This window comes from Prosopis cineraria, unplaced genomic scaffold (genome assembly GCF_029017545.1).
Source record: "Prosopis cineraria cultivar Desert tree isolate PC_DT_omini unplaced genomic scaffold, ASM2901754v1 PC1317, whole genome shotgun sequence".
In the NCBI taxonomy this organism is placed as follows: domain Eukaryota; kingdom Viridiplantae; phylum Streptophyta; class Magnoliopsida; order Fabales; family Fabaceae; genus Prosopis; species Prosopis cineraria.
This window is the reverse complement of record NW_026556642.1, coordinates 17,360-33,456: the sequence shown is the minus strand read 5'-3', so window position 1 is coordinate 33,456 and position 16,097 is coordinate 17,360. Positions and strand designations below refer to the sequence as shown.

At 33.5% G+C, this 16,097-nt stretch overlaps 3 protein-coding genes and 1 pseudogene across 3 annotated transcripts; all 4 read right to left on the bottom strand.

Annotated features, from left to right (window-relative positions):
* Nucleotides 1-656: 656 nt before the first annotated feature.
* Nucleotides 657-1,938, bottom strand: LOC129299832 (xyloglucan endotransglucosylase/hydrolase protein 22-like; annotated as a pseudogene).
* Nucleotides 1,939-4,701: 2,763 nt separating this feature from the next.
* Nucleotides 4,702-6,047, bottom strand: LOC129299828 (probable xyloglucan endotransglucosylase/hydrolase protein 23). The gene is made up of 3 exons (XM_054938308.1): nt 5,699-6,047; nt 5,408-5,601; nt 4,702-5,306 (listed from the first exon to the last, which is right to left on the bottom strand). The coding sequence occupies exons 1-3, from the start codon at nt 5,987-5,989 to the stop codon at nt 4,904-4,906; spliced, it is 888 nt and encodes a 295-aa protein (XP_054794283.1). The 5' UTR covers nt 5,990-6,047; the 3' UTR covers nt 4,702-4,903.
* A 1,534-nt stretch (nt 6,048-7,581) lies between these two features.
* On the bottom strand, nt 7,582-8,860 carry LOC129299829 (xyloglucan endotransglucosylase/hydrolase protein 22-like). Its single transcript, XM_054938309.1, has 3 exons — nt 8,519-8,860; nt 8,236-8,429; nt 7,582-8,136 (listed from the first exon to the last, which is right to left on the bottom strand). Exons 1-3 carry the CDS (start codon nt 8,795-8,797, stop codon nt 7,734-7,736), a joined length of 876 nt encoding a protein of 291 aa, XP_054794284.1. The 5' UTR covers nt 8,798-8,860; the 3' UTR covers nt 7,582-7,733.
* Nucleotides 8,861-12,249: 3,389 nt separating this feature from the next.
* LOC129299827 (probable xyloglucan endotransglucosylase/hydrolase protein 23) lies at nt 12,250-13,501 on the bottom strand. The gene is made up of 3 exons (XM_054938307.1): nt 13,166-13,501; nt 12,884-13,077; nt 12,250-12,794 (listed from the first exon to the last, which is right to left on the bottom strand). Exons 1-3 carry the CDS (start codon nt 13,427-13,429, stop codon nt 12,401-12,403), a joined length of 852 nt encoding a protein of 283 aa, XP_054794282.1. The 5' UTR covers nt 13,430-13,501; the 3' UTR covers nt 12,250-12,400.
* Nucleotides 13,502-16,097: the final 2,596 nt, after the last annotated feature.

Genomic DNA, 16,097 nt, shown 5'->3' with positions numbered 1-16,097 from the left:
ATTAGAACTAAGACAGCAAGTGAGTTGGGATTAGCATGGAAAAAAAAATCCATTAAAAAAAAATTTGGGGGCTCATAGCTAGCTCAAGCTAAACTCATTCTTTTGGGCTGTTTAGAGTTTGAAGTTGTTTTTTTCCCCCGCCTTTTCTTAAAGCCTAACTCTGTTAGATATATTCGGGCCAAAAAAAAAACTCCGTTAGATTATCATATATGGAAAACGAGATTAGGGATTGGTCCCGAAATTTTAAAAATATGACTAGATTATTTTTTAACAATGTATTTATCATATATAAAACGGGCAAAAAAAGATGAAACCTGATGTTTTTAAGTTTAAAACAAAAAGAAAAAGAAATAATGATAATGTCCATATATATATATATATATCTATATATCTTTTTCTGAAAAAATAAGTTAATTAAATCATGCATGACATATACGAGTTGAAAGTGAAAATGCTAGTCTAAGCTGCGTTTAGTTCATTAAAAGATGTGTTAGGACTTCGGATTGTTTTAAATGAGCCTGAGCCTTGAGCTTATCTGAATTTTTACACCAATTGATGATCTGCAACCATGTTATTAAAAATTGCTGTATTTCAACTTGGCTTATGTTTAATTTATATCGTTTTGACAAAATAACGGGAAGAAATCGAGGAAAATGTCATAGTCACAGAGAAGACCATCATTTTTTTTTTTCCCCAAATGGATATGTTATTTTACGTCAAAAAGAATAACCATACATGTCATCATCCTATCATAGTGATCACAAAAATGGAAAAGAATGAAAGAATTGAAACCTAAAGTTTTAAATCATCCCCTAACTACACTGAAAATAATAAATGGAATGATTGGATTGCTTGCTCTGTCTTAATTATGAAGTTTTGCATTCTGGAGGCAGACCTTGAGGGAACCTCTTAACATCTGCGCAGTAATTGTAGATCATGTAGTTTTTCTGTACCCATCTCAGTCTGTCTTGCGAAGCAGTGTCAAGTTCTTGTGAGACCCATGAAGAACTAGTGGATGAAGTTGAATTGAAGCACAAGATGATTTGCCAGAAGACCAGACGCAAGCATCAGCTTTGAAGTTTCTGTAGGAAGCAGTGAAGGAGCATGAGTCCAGTCCGTCTTCACAAGGCCACCTCTTGTTGCCCAGTCATCTGCATTCCACAAGCTTGAGTATATCCTCATTGGCTGGTTCTTCGGGAATGGGACACCAATGGACTCTGTTTCTTGAACTCTCTGATAGGAGTTCCATCCACTGAGAATCTGAATCAACAAAGGAAACAGAATGATATATCAGTCTATGCAGTATTAAGCATGAGAAGAGAAACCCGTGGAATGATTGGACGGAGAATAAAACATACATGATTCTTTGGGCTTTCCAGAGGATAGAGTAAGTGTGGAAATCTGCGGTTGGATCAAACCAGAGATAGAACTGCTGCTCTCTGTTTCCTTTGCCTTGGCTGAACACGTTGGTGTGAAGGACATATGGATCACCACTGAGGTTTCCCAGAAATTCATAGTCAATTTCATCCCAGTTTGATCCCTTTGAAGACAACTGCAAGTGCCAGCAAAGACTCAGATTTAGTTATGTCACATTGGGTTCAAAATTCATTTGCAGTGGCAAGAAAAACAAAAACTTACATAATAGGCAGTGACAGTGCCAGCAGAGTTTCCAGGGACGAGCTTGAGCTGCATGTCGATCTTGCCAAGAGATACTCATTCTTGGATTGAAAACCAGAGCCTGATGCTTTGTCCAGCGAGAGAGTGAGAAGCTCACCATTGTTGAGCATCTTGCCTCGACCATCTCCCCAAGTGATATCAAACTCTTGGTTCAAATTACCAGCAAGGGCAACAACCATGAGAGAACTAATAACAAGGGGAAGAAGAAGCATTACTGATACAGTTGTAGAACAAGCCATTTCTGAAGAGATATGCGAGGGAAGAAGGAAGTGAGGTTTGGTAATTGATGAAAGCTGGAAGGATGAGAATGGCAATGAAATGGGAGGAGGATGGTATTTATAAGAAGAATGGGAAGCGAGTAGAAGGGAAGGAAAGGGAGTGGAAGTTGCAGAGAGCTAGCAAGCTGTCATGGATGGACAGTACAGTTGTTGTGTTGCTCAGAAAGAGAAGTAATGATTCACACGATGCGCTGTGCAGAGGGCAATCGTGTACTAAATATTTGACCCGTTGTATTAAATTGGGATCTTTAGGAGAGAGGTTGTAATCTGTGAAGCAGCCAGCCGTCCCCCTTTTATTAATCAATTTGCTGGGCCACCTCCAACTCAACACGCAACTTATATATATTGTTGTCCTAAACTTGACGGCCCTTCATCGCCGTGGCCCACTTGACTTGAGGGGACACAAGGAGGAAACATCCTTGTGTTGTGCCTCTCCCTCCCTTACGCAAGGTGAAATTGAATACTATATTTCATGCTCACGTGACATTGTGCTCCTCTCCCTGTCAAGCACGTGACCAAATTTTACTGCTTTAGTAGTTTATAGTTTACACTTTACACACTCATCTTTTTTTTTTTTTTTTAACCATCCTGAGTTTTCCCATTACCCTCTCGAATGTTCCAACTTCCAACATGTTTTCTTGAAGATCTTCAACCATTGGTTGAAGCTTGAGATTGTTCAAGTTAAAAGCAATTTCTCAACCAGATGAAAAATCTTCTCAAGAATATCTGAACTGGAAAATTCCTCTCTCTCTCTCTCACACACACACTCTTCTTCTGTTTTTAAATATATAAAAAAAAACTATCACATATCTCTTTTGTTTTATTTATAAATAAAATTTTAAATTTTAAAAAGAATTTATTACATTTTTTCAAATTGTCCCTTATAAAATCAATGCTTATTTTCACTAGAAAAATTTTGTTTAATTAATTATAAAGAAATTTATTATAATTTTTTAATTTTAAATATGATTATTATAATTAATTAACTTTTTAAATCAGACTAAATTAATTTTTTTTTTATATTTACAAATAAAGGGTGTGTGTCTGTGTGTAAGCTTGTGGTCGACGGTAGGTACTAAGGCTAAAAATATATTATGAAAGGTATTTTTGAACTGTATATTACTATTATTATTCATAACTTGGCACATTTTAAAATGTTCATTTAATTTCATTTATAGATTATGATGTAATTTTTTAGGTATTATTTAGGGTGTGTTTGAATTTTAATTGAAAAAATAATTTTTAAAATATGATGATGTTTGGATAAATTTTTAAAATTTGATTGTGATAAAGTTGATGATGTTTAAATAATTTTTTTAAAATTAATTTTGAGTGAGTAATTCTCTATTCAAAAGGACAAGTTAATAATGTTCAGAATTAATTTTTTAAATGAAACAAATTTTAGCTTATCCCAAATAAAGTTTTAGAAAAAAATAAGTTTGTGAAAATTAGTGTGTTTGGATAAATTTTTCAAAACCATAGTCTTGAATTTAGAATTGATTCTAGAAGGATATTCAAATAGACTCTTAAATATTTTTAAAATATCCTTCATGGAAGGAAAAAAATAATATGACATCACTTTTTTAACTTATTATATAGAGACATATTTAAATTTTACACACTTTTATTTTTTTATTTTTTGCATTAATATCAATAAAGTTGGTAAAAATAATTTATAAAAAAAGATAAGAGAAGTACGGCTCAACAAACATAAATAGCAATTTTGTCCATATTATATAACATAAATTAAAATTCTTCTATGTATGGGATTGTCCTTACATTTGGTATGCATTAATTAATTGTACTATTCTGTACGCTGTGTTTGGGTGTAGCAATCATCTTTACATTAGAGAGATTGATTACATTAAAATTTGCAACTTCTTCACATCTGAGCTGTGTGTGGCACTCCGTGTGCATGTATGTAATACTGTTGGGGAAAATCATGAAAAACCAGCCAACGATTTGTCATGCAAAATCAACTGTGACTATGAGGTCCTCAGAAAATATTAATATGATTGTGTTCAATTGTTTTCAACAAGTACTTAGTAGCTTGAATTTATCTGATCTTTCTTCTGTTTTTTCCACTAAGTTTTCGCATCCTATTTGATTCCATGACTTCTGAAAAAATGACCATACAATCACTTGAATTATATAAATAGCAATTTAATCTTTTAAATGTCATAATTTTACTACTCAGATTTAAAAACTCTTATGTTAATAATTTTAAATTAAAAAAATTATTTTATGATTTCATTTAATTCTTAAGATTCTTTAAATAAAAGTTGTGATTAGAGTTTGTTATTTTAAAAATTTTATTTTTTAATAACATAAATTATACTTGATAAATTATTATTATTTGTTTTACTCTTATGATTTATATAATAAAAGTTATTCCTTAAATAAAAGTTATGATTGAAGCTTATTATTTTGAGAACTTATTTTTTAATAATAAAAATTACATTTGACATTTCTTGTTTCAATTCATACGATTTACAAAATAAAATTTATTATTTTTTAAAAGAATTGTGATTAGGGTTTGTTCTTTTCAATAAGAGTGAAATAATCTTTTTATTTTAAAATTTATTGAAATAGAAATCCCTAAAAATTTTTAATAAATTGTGATATTTTGATAGATCAAGCTATCATTTGTATAATTTGGGAAGGATTTTGTTGTCATCTTACCAAAATTCTTTTCTTTAACCTTGTTTCATTTTATCGTTATCGTTAAGAAACAAACCTAAAATGATGGAAATGTAACAGAGAAGACCATCATTTTACTACGAAATGATCTATTTTACATAATAAAGAATAGCCATTCATGTCATCACACCATCACAGCGATGACTACAATGGAAACGAACGAATGAATTGAATCCAAAATTTCACATCCACAAATTATAGTTACGTAACCGTTACTGAGAAAATAAATTTCGCTGCTCAGTTTTGCCTTAGGAGGCTCTGCATTCTGGAGGAAGACCTTGAGGAAACCTCTTAACATCTGCGCAGTAATTGTAGATCATGTAGTTTTTCTGTACCCATCTCAGCCACTCTTGTGAAGTAGTGTCAAGCTCTTGTGAGAGCCACGAGGAACTGGTGGAGGATGAAGATGATGAAGTTGAAGGACAAGATGATTTGCCAGAAGACCAGACGCAAGCATCAGCTTTGAAGTTTTTGTAGGAAGCAGTGAAGGGAGCCTGGGTCCAATCCGTCTTCACGAGGCCACCTCTTGTTGCCCAGTCATCTGCATTCCACAAGCTTGAGTATATCCTCATTGGCTGGTTCTTCGGGAATGGGACACCAATGGACTCTGAGTTCTTGAACTCTCTGATAGGAGTTCCATCCACTGAGAATCTGAATCAACAAAGGAAACAGAATGATATATCAGTCTATGCAGTATTAGAAGATGAGAAGAGAAACACGTGGAACTGATTGGATGGAGAATAAGAACATACATGATTCTTTGGGGGTTCCAGAGGATAGAGTAAGTGTGGAAATCTGCGGTTGGATCAAACCAGAGATAGAACTGCTGCTCTCTGTTTCCTTTGCCTTGGCTGAACACGTTGGTGTGAAGGACATATGGATCACCACTGAGGTTTCCCAGAAATTCATAGTCAATTTCATCCCAGTTTGATCCCTTTGAAGACAACTGCAAAACCAAAAGAAGACAGATCAGATTTAAATTGCCGTACATAAACCTTGAAAGTTAATGTTTTGCAAAATTGACAATAAGCAAAGAAACTTACATAATAGGCAGTGACAGTGCCAGCAGAATTTCCAGGGACGAGCTTGAGTTGCATATCAATCTTGCCAAAGAGATACTCATTCTTGGATTGAAAACCTGAGCCTGATGCTTTGTCCAGTGAGAGAGTGAGAAGCTCGCCATTGTTGAGCATCTTGCCTCGACCATCGCCCCAAGTTATGTCAAACTCTTGGTTCAAATCACCAGCAAAGGCAACAACCATGAGAGAACCGACAAGAAGAGGAACCAGAAGCATCACTGATACACATCTGAAAGAAGCAGCAGATGAAGCCATGTTGTAAGAGAGAGATTGGAGTGATTTTTTCAAATAGCTAGTGAAGTATGAAGGATGAAGATAAGAATGAACTTGGGGTCGGCATTTATAACCAGCAGGCGTAGCGAATAGAGAGTGAGGAAATGAGGTCGAAGGTTCAGTGAGCTAGCTATAGATGTGTTGTATTGTGGAGTTGTTGCGTTCCTCTAAAACAGAACTCTATGAGTAACGTATTAGCTGTCCAGATCGCACTCGATTTAGGTACTATTCAATTCAATACCAAATTATTAACGCGTTGTCTATTAAACTTGAACGAAAAGCTTAGGCCTGTCACGGCTCAACTTTTTAATCTTTATTGAATTGATCTGTGGGTCCCACTGCCAGCAAAGAAAGCAACTTTTGCAGCTATATTTTTATTCCAAAAATAGGAGAGGCCCTCCACCGCCATGGATGGGCCTGCTTCAGGGAGACATGGGCAAAAACGTCCTTGTCTTTATCCTGTTCCTAACACACGCACGTGCTTAGGCGTTTCAAATCACGTGTAGCCTATTCCAACGTCTCTGGTTGAAACAAGCGAACTAACTTGACAGTTTGTTCTTGTAAAGAAACTTGGGAAAGAGACCGAACTGCATGTAGTAATTTCTTATCTCTCGTGCCAACTACGCTAGTCCTCTTAATCTTAAATGCTTCCTTCAAGTATAAAGGCAACCTTTTTAGTATTAAAAGTTCTCAATGTGTAGATTGACAATAGTAATAATTTGCCATAACATTTTTCTAAGGTTATAGTATTAAAAATTTTAAGAGCTTTGTATCAAGTTAATGGTTGAAATTCAAGCGTTAAGAATAAATACAAATAAATTATAGAGATGAAAGTTAGAGATTTCCTGAACCTGTAGTTATGATTAAAAAAAAAAAAAAAGGAACATATGATATTTTCGTGTCTGGCATTTTTGGAGAGAATAAGAATAACAACTTTGCGTTTTGATGAGAAATTCCGGTGTTCTGAACTTGATACTCCTGGAAATTGATTTGAATCTTTCCTTGTGAAACTGGGTGGGAATATTGATGCTCTGGTGTTCACTGCCTTGGTGAAAATTGTTTCTGCTTAGCTTTGTGACATGTTAACTTTGTTTTTATTTTGCTTTATAGAGTTCATTTAACTGATATCTGGAGGCATTTGAAGCTCTTATGAGCTGATGCATTTTTTCATTTACTTTCTGTTTGGTCTATAATGATTGTCCCTTTGCCTCCTCTGTTGTACACTTCTTTCACTTCTTTGAAATAATTCTTCAATATATATTTCAACTGCAATTTTTTTTCTTTTGCTTTCGTGTCTGAAGTCTGAGAATTGATTCCTTGCTTCACATTGTAATACTACTCCCTCCTTCAGTTCAAAGTGAAAAACTTGGGTCGTAATATTTATTACTCTATTGTATTATGAGGTATATTTTATTTGTTTTAACATAGAGCTTGTTAGACTGGATCTGAACTATTTCTAGTTTTAGTTTGTCTCCCTGTGGTAGAATGAAATTGTTGATGCCTTGATGATTCAAGCCCTAGTGAAGTATTAAATTGCTGCATGAAAAAGCTCTGATTATTATAGACTTGGTAGCTTATCTGAATGCTCAGGACCAAAATTTTATTATGAAAGGGAGATATATTACATCATAAAAAATAATCAAACATGTCATCACACACGATGACAAAAAGAATGAAAGAATTTAAGCCAACATTTAATGCAATGCATTGGCAGCTCTGTTTTCTCTTATGAGGTTTTGCATTCTGGTGGAAGGCCCTGAGGAAACCTCTTAACGTCTGCGCAGTAATTGTAGATCATGTAGTTTTTCTGTACCCATCTCAGTCTCTCTTGTGAAGTAGTGTCAAGCTCTTGTGAGAGCCACGATGAGCTGTTGGACGATGCAGTTGATGAAGTTGAAGGACAAGATGATTTGCCAGAAGACCAGACGCAAGCATCAGCTTTGAAGTTTTTGTAGGAAGCAGTGAAGGGAGCTTGACTCCAATCCGTCTTCACGAGGCCACCTCTTGTTGCCCAGTCATCTGCATTCCACAAGCTTGAGTATATCCTCATTGGCTGGCTCTTCGGGAAAGGGACACCAATGGACTCTGAGTTTTTGAACTCTCTGATAGGAGTTCCATCCACCGAGAATCTGAATCAACAAAGGAAACAGAATGATATATCAGTCTACGCAGTATTAAGATGAGAAGAGAAACACGTGGAAATGATTGGATGGAGAATAAGAACATACATGATTCTTTGGGGGTTCCAGAGGATAGAGTAAGTGTGGAAATCTGCGGTTGGGTCAAACCAGAGATAGAATTGCTGCTCTCTGTTTCCTTTTCCCTGGCTGAACACATTTGTGTGAAGGATGTAGGGATCACCACTCAAGTTTCCCAGAAATTCAAAGTCTATCTCATCCCAGTTTGATCCTTTTGAAGATAACTGCAAGTGCCAGAAAAGACAGATTTTGTTAGATCACAGTGGGTAATATCTTCAAAAATCATATGCAATGGCAAGGGAAAGAAACTTACATAATAGGCAGTGACAGTGCCAGCAGAGTTTCCAGGGACGAGCTTGAGCTGCATGTCGATCTTGCCGAAGAGATACTCATTCTTGGATTGAAAACCTGAGCCTGATGCCTTGTCGAGCGAGAGAGTGAGAAGCTCACCATTGTTAATCATCTTGCCTCGACCATCCCCCCACGTTATGTCAAACTCTTGGTTCAAGTTACCAGCCAGGGCGACAACCATGAGAGAGCTAACAAGAAGAGGAACAAGAAGCATGATTGACAGAGTTGTAGAAGAAGCCATGTTGAATGAGAAGAGAGGAAAGTGATGTTGGCTAATTGCTTGTATTGTATAAACAAAAGAATGAGGATGACTGTGAATTTGGTCGAGGTTGGCATTTATAACAAAGCAGGTGAAGCAAGCAGAAGGAGAGGAAAGGCCCAGGAAGTTGCAAGAGCTAGCTGTAATGCAGTATCATGCTGAGACGTGTTCCTCAAAAAGCGAACCCATGAGCAACAAATTAGCTGTGCAGATCGCACTGGGATCTGGTGATATTCTGTACCAAATGTTTGACCTGATGTCATATATACAGTATTTAATTGGAATGACAAGTTCAGATTTTTCAGAGCGGCTGTAATATCTAATATGTGAAGAATCACAGCCATACCCCTGATTAGTGTTTATTGATTAATCAATTATCTGGGTACCACCGCCAACCCAACACTCAACTTCTGCAGTTATATATTAAACTTTACAATTTCTGGACCTCAAGAGCCTTCACCGCCATGGCCCACCTGTTAGACATGGCGGAAGCATTTCATTGTGGCCCTTTTAATTCTTGCAAGAGAAGCATCCTTCTGCCTTCTCTTACGCGGAGGTAAATTGAACATTATATTTGGCCTCTCTCAAGGCGAGATTGAATTAATTTTGAAGTCAATTGCGACTTGCGAGCATTAGTGAAATTTGTGCGTGTAATAAATAAGAGGACCAGAACTCTTGTGGCATATTTTTCACCCGTTTTCATTAGAGTTAGATTAGATGAAGGGACTAGACATTCCCAATTAGACGAACAAAAATTTAAATTCATGTTAAGAAAGATATTCACATTTAATGTTTTACCATATCTTAAATAAAATTATTTTAGATGATATCTCGGAGCAATTAAAAAAACAAAAAGAATTAGATGAATGTAGTAGTGAATGAATATGATTTTTAAAATTGAATTTTTTTGGGTAATCAAATTGATTTTTATTAAAAATAAATTTATTTAATTGATTGTAATTCAATTTTACGGCGACATGTTATTTGCTTTGTTAAAATTATATAGATCTCCCATATATTTTAAAAACTTACACTTTAGAATAATTTTTAACATGCTTAAGAATATTCTATTAAGGATTTTAAAAATACGTTTTTTATTCGTAATTATATTACAAAATTAAAATTATTAATTTTTGTTTATAATCTGGTTGTCTACTTTCTTTATCTTCAATTTAAAAACTTTAAATAATTAGGTTTGATGATATTTAAATAAATAATTTAAAAATATTGTTGAAAATTAATACTTTTTTTAACAAAACAAGCATAAAATACATTAACTAAATTATATATATTTTATTAGATCCCTATTTTCATTAATTTTTTCGAATTTGAACTATTATTTTACCCAACTAATATATTTAAATTTAAAAATTTATTAAATAAAAATTCAAACAAGAAAGTAAAAAAATATGGATTCAAATTTTAAAGCTTTTCAGGTAAACTAAATGATTTTTAAAACAACATCTGAAGTATTTTCATTCGCATATGTGATTCAAAGGTTAATTAATATATAGTTACGTGGATAAAAATACAATTTTAATACAAAACAAAAATTTATGTCTTGGGACTGTTATTTAAAAAAAAAACATTCATATAGATTTTTAAAATATATACATATAGGTGTAAATTGTACTCAATAATCAAGATAAGATAAGGGAATTTTAAAAGCTTTTGTTACATCCATGGCCGTGTATTACACTTGTCAGCCAACGCCGACTACGCCGATGTTTTGTGGTCGGCACGGGGCTCCACCGCCTCTGTGCCATGCTTGTCCTCTACTTCTACGTAGCAATGTTAAATTGTTCACACAGGAGCCTTGCAAAATTTAATAAGATTAATCACATTTTTAAAATGTCCTTTATCTCTTCCATTCATAACTTGACAAAAAGCTGTTAAAAAATTTATATTTAATTAGTTTTATCTTATTTTTTTATATTTGAGGAAAGTAATTAACAGGATTTTATAAAAAGATGGGAAGGAGTATAATTCACGTGTTTGACGCGCTCCCGAAGACTTTGGAAGCGATTAGAACTTTATCGTCCTTCTTATGTACTCTTACTCTATAACACAGGCATATCTGTCTTTAGCAAGTTTTCCATGCCTAGTGCTGGATATAAACTTACTCCATTAGTTAAAAAATATAAATTAAAAAGTTAGATGTATAATCTTTTAAGATTTAATTATTATTATTTTTTAAAATATCCTTATTGATAATGACTTTATATTTATTATAAGATATTTAATAAAAATAAATATGAAAAAATAAGATTAATTTAAAAGTAAATAACTACTTTATTAAAAAATAAAATTTAATTAAAAATATTTTATATTTTTAAATGAAAGAGTTCATCTTATTCCAATATATAATTAAAAATACTGCACATATGCGTGTACTCGTGCGTGTATTTTTTTTTTTTTTTAAGAAACTAATTTAAGGCCCGCACGAGTTCTTAGTCCAATACATAAGAGTCCCAGATCAAGTCGAAGTTCCAACACTACACAGAATTAGGGTTATCTATTGTGTAATGGTTTCTAGAGCATTCTTTATTATTTTGTACTGGCCTATTGGCCCACGTAGCCCTCTGTTGTATGATGTATTGCCCTGTACACAGTACAGTATTCATTGTTATGAAGAGAGGAAATATTTTCAGAATAATTCTATTTATATACGTGTATGTATGTATAAACTTTTGTTTGGGCTACCCACATGCATACTATTAAAAGTAATATTATTTGAGATATTATTAAACATTAAAAATGAGCACCTCTTTGATAAAAATTTAAATATTAATTTATATGGTCATGCTGTAAAGAGCTAACATCTTCAATTAAATCTCACCCAATTGATATATATGTTTCAACTTTTCTCAACTAAGCAACGCATCATAACTAGAAATATAATTGATATCTAATTGAAGCTTTGTATAAACTTTGGATTCAAATGATATTTTGAAGGCCAGTGAAAATCTAGGTGAATTAAGGTTAATTCTTTCTGAGAAGCGGTCAGATATGGTACGTCATAAAGTTTCTTAGATCATACTATTAGGCTAATTAAGGAACGTATATATACACCCACACTAACGCGTCGTAAAAGACGTGCCTTTCATGTTGACTATTGCCAATTAAATATGCAATTGATGATGACGTCTTTTTTTAAAAAAAAAAAAACTACGTACTACTGTATTCGCGAAGCAGTTGGATTTAGCGTTTTTAATTTGCTTTTTCTTAGGAGTTAGTAGAGACTGTGAAAAACTAGTAGCTTATCTGAATCCTGTTTGTGCCATAGTCATCATGGGTTCCTGGTATAGTAATAGAATTGCCTTCGGTTTGATTTTACCTCCCTACCTTTTGAACCGCGGTGAAATATAGGTTGCTTTCCTAACATGTTCATAACATCAGAAAAATTGCATGCGGAATTTATAACACAAACAATGGGAAGAAGAAAGCAATATATATATATATATATATATATTCCGATTTCCGTAATCAAAAAAAATTAATTACATCACAAAGAATGACCCTAAATATATAGCGATGTCAAATGCACAAAAAGCTCATAAATTTAACGCATGGCTTGGTACGTTATTAAGAGGCTTTGCATTCTGGCGGAAGGCCCTGAGGAAACCTCTTAACGTCTGTGCAGTAATTGTAGATCATATAATTTTTCTGAACCCATCTGAGCCTCTCTTGAGAAGTAGTGTCCAGCTCTTGTGAGAGCCACGAGGAACTCGTGGTGGATGAAGTTGAAGGACAAGACGATTTGCCAGAAGACCAGACGCAAGCATCAGCTTTGAAGTTTCTGTAGGAAGCAGTGAAGGGAGCTTGAGTCCAATCCGTCTTCACGAGGCCACCTCTTGTTGCCCAGTCATCTGCATTCCACAGGCTTGAGTATATCCTCATTGGCTGGTTCTTTGGGAATGGGACACCAATAGACTCCGAGTTCTTGAACTCTCTAATGGGAGTTCCATCCACTGAGAATCTGAATCAAATTGATTTATCAGTCTACGCAGGATTAAAAGGACAGAAGAGAAACACAAGAAATAATTGAATCGAGAATAAGAGCTTTACATGATCCTTTGGGGGTTCCAGAGGATAGAGTAAGCGTGGAAATCTGCGGTTGGGTCAAACCAGAGATAGAACTGTTGTTCTCTGTTTCCTTTTCCCTGGCTGAACACGTTGGTGTGAAGAATATAGGGATCACCGCTCAGGTTTCCCAGAAATTCAAAGTCTATCTCATCCCAAGTTGATCCTTTTGAAGATAACTGCAAGTGCCAATAAAGACAGATTTTGTTAGGTCATAATGGGTGATCCCTTAAAAGATTATTCTGCACTACCCCAAAAAAAGCTTACATAATAGGCAGTGACAGTGCCAGCAGAGTTTCCAGGGACGAGCTTGAGCTGCATGTCGATCTTGCCGAAGAGATACTCATTCTTGGATTGAAAACCTGAGCCTGATGCCTTGTCGAGCGAGAGAGTGAGAAGCTCACCATTGTTGATCATCTTGCCTCGACCATCCCCCCACGTTATGTCAAACTCTTGGTTCAAATTACCAGCAAGGGCGACAACCATGAGAGAGCTAACAAGAAGCATGATCGATACAGTAGAAGAACCCATATTGAAAAGTGTCGCAGTAGCGATCTTTGCTATTCGCTAATGAAGAATGAAAGATGAGAGTGAATATGGTATGGATGAAGGTGAGGAGGGTATTTATAGCAAAGAGATTAAGAGGATGAATGAAGCGAGTGTGGTGAGAAGGCCCCATGAAAGTGCAGTAAGCAAGCTGGATGACAGTAAAGAAACATCTGTCCAGGATGGCACTAGTTAATGGGTAATAAGTGAAAGCACAAGCAGTACAAATTAAAATCATTGAAGTAGCGCGGAATGATAAAGGAGTTCAAAATAGAGGCGAGTAGTTATCAATTGGCTGGGTTGGTGTGGCACCGTACGCCAGCCGAGCCCTCATCTTTAACAGCTATATTATTATAATTAACTAAAATTCCTGAACCAGAAGAGCCTCCACCGCCACGGCCCGCTTGAGTGCCTCAGAGACGACACCAAAGGAAACTTCCGTGTCCTGATCCATGGATATTTATCAATATCTTATATCTCTAATTTTCTCCCTCTATATACCGTGCGTGCATGATCTTATATACTATACCCCAGTTGTGTCTACAAATCGAAATCATCCTGCAACGAGTTTCACATCTTCTTTTTTAAAAAAAAGATGATATGGGCAGGTGGGTGGTACATGGGCTATTACTATCATTTATGTATTCTGGAATTTGGATTCAATGGACGAGAAAGATTGCGATATTTGCATATTAAAGTGGATTTATTAATGGTGGCCAAAAAGTGGTTCATGGACAGCTAGCATCATCAGTATTTGCACGGAATAATGATATTATTCCCAAAAAAAAAAATTATACTATTTTATTTTAAATAAAAAAGGTTGAAATATATAAAATTTTCTTAAACTTAAAGCAATTATACGAGATCTTTATTTTTAAAAATTTAAAAATAATCTCCCCAATATTTTATTTTCATATAACAAACTCCCCTTATTTTTTAATTATCTTACTAATAAAAGTTATCATTTCATGTTAAAAAAGGACACATAATAACTTATGTAGCATATAATATAAGCTAATAATAACGGAAAAGTATGAATAAAATTGTTATAAAATTATTATTAGCTTATGTTGAATGTCACATAAGCTACTATATTTTTTTTAATATGACTTGATAACTTCTGTTAATAAAATAATTAAAAAATAATAATAGGAGAGGCTGTCATAAAAGAATAAAATGTTAGGAAGATTAATTTTTAAATTTTTAAAGTAAGGAGATTTTACGCAATTGCTTCAAAGTTTGAGAAATTTTGCATAATTTAATAAACAAAATTTTAGCTTTACCTTTATTAAAAATAGAAAGAAAGAGATACACAATATATAATGAATCAAATAATTAAATTTATAACAGTAGTAAAATTAAAAAATGATAATAAATACTCCCTCCCTTCATTGCATTTTTTAGGGGTTGGATATTAAAAAATATTTTTAGTCTTTTAAAGTATAATAATTAATTTTTTTTAAAGTATCCTTGTTAAATAAATCACTTTATATAAATATGAAAATATAAAATTAATATAATTACTATAAAAATGCCTTATATTTTTTACAAGAGGGAGTAATCTTTTATGTATCTTATATTAAGGTTAAAGAATCATTTTAAAAAATATCCTATAACAAGGATGGGAGAGAGTTCTTCTTAAAAAATTATTTTGGTGGATACTTCTTGAACATTTTATTATTAAAGCACTTTTACATTACGACTTCAATTTTAAATAATATAAGGCGTCTTAAATCTTATATTCAATCCATATAATGTATAGTGCTGTATGAGAGACGCATTCATGACCTAACGCTTTATCAAAATCGATATGGGTGATTAAATCACTGGTATTATTTAAAAATTAATTCATTCTTATTAAACGTACTATTTTTAGAAACACGTACAATATCTTTTTTATATTTAACACTTTACCTTATTCATTAAAAATTTCCGAAGTGTAACAATGAAAGAAAATAATTAAGAATATATTTTTTAGACAAAATAACTTATAGAAAAACCATCAATTTTTCTAGAAGCAACTTATATTATCATATGAATTGTATAAGAAGCTTATTTGATGTGTTTGCTTGTAAATAATGTTATAATTTTAGATATTTGACTTGCGCTGAGCTGCTATAATCATAATTTTAAGAAACACCAACAATAATTATTAATATGAATGATGAGTCATTCCGTCATTTTTATTTTAATATAATTAGTAACTTTGTGGCAAAAAAATGATTACTTGCATATTGGGCCCCTTTTATTCAGATATATAAGATTTTTTAACATTAGTATAAAAATACGCAGTATTTGCCAGAAAGGTAAATGGACGAAGAATAAAACTAATTTTGACTAACAAAGTCAATGCCACCCTGATCGATTCTGCACCAAAATTACAAGATATATAATTCCGGGTTTCTTAGCTAAAATTAAGGCTTGAAATCTTTCAATAAAATTTAGTGCCATATATAATTCCAATGTTTTTTTATCTTCAAATACAAATATGGTTATAGGCAGATAAATGAGTTTTCGATTTGCAAAACATGCCATTCAAAATGGGCTGCTTTAATTTGTTTGGTGAGCGAGCGACATGAAAAAAAAGTAAAACTCAAAAAGGTTTCTTTTGTGAGTGTTAACATTAAGAAGTGTCTACTATATACTTAGCGCA

Bases quoted from the DNA above. Each gene is read 5' to 3' on its own strand.
- LOC129299827 (XM_054938307.1), bottom strand. From the start codon at position 13,429: ATGGGTTCTTCTACTGTATCGATCATGCTTCTTGTTAGCTCTCTCATG. The intron at 13,078-13,165 runs GTAAGCTTTTTT...TGGCACTTGCAG, and splicing joins GCACTGTCACTGCCTATTAT to TTATCTTCAAAAGGATCAAC. The intron at 12,795-12,883 runs GTAAAGCTCTTA...AATTTGATTCAG, and splicing joins TGGAACCCCCAAAGGATCAT to ATTCTCAGTGGATGGAACTC.
- LOC129299829 (XM_054938309.1), bottom strand. From the start codon at position 8,797: ATGGCTTCTTCTACAACTCTGTCAATCATGCTTCTTGTTCCTCTTCTT. The intron at 8,430-8,518 runs GTAAGTTTCTTT...TGGCACTTGCAG, and splicing joins GCACTGTCACTGCCTATTAT to TTATCTTCAAAAGGATCAAA. The intron at 8,137-8,235 runs GTATGTTCTTAT...TTGTTGATTCAG, and splicing joins TGGAACCCCCAAAGAATCAT to ATTCTCGGTGGATGGAACTC.
- LOC129299828 (XM_054938308.1), bottom strand. From the start codon at position 5,989: ATGGCTTCATCTGCTGCTTCTTTCAGATGTGTATCAGTGATGCTTCTG. The intron at 5,602-5,698 runs GTAAGTTTCTTT...TTGGTTTTGCAG, and splicing joins GCACTGTCACTGCCTATTAT to TTGTCTTCAAAGGGATCAAA. The intron at 5,307-5,407 runs GTATGTTCTTAT...TTGTTGATTCAG, and splicing joins TGGAACCCCCAAAGAATCAT to ATTCTCAGTGGATGGAACTC.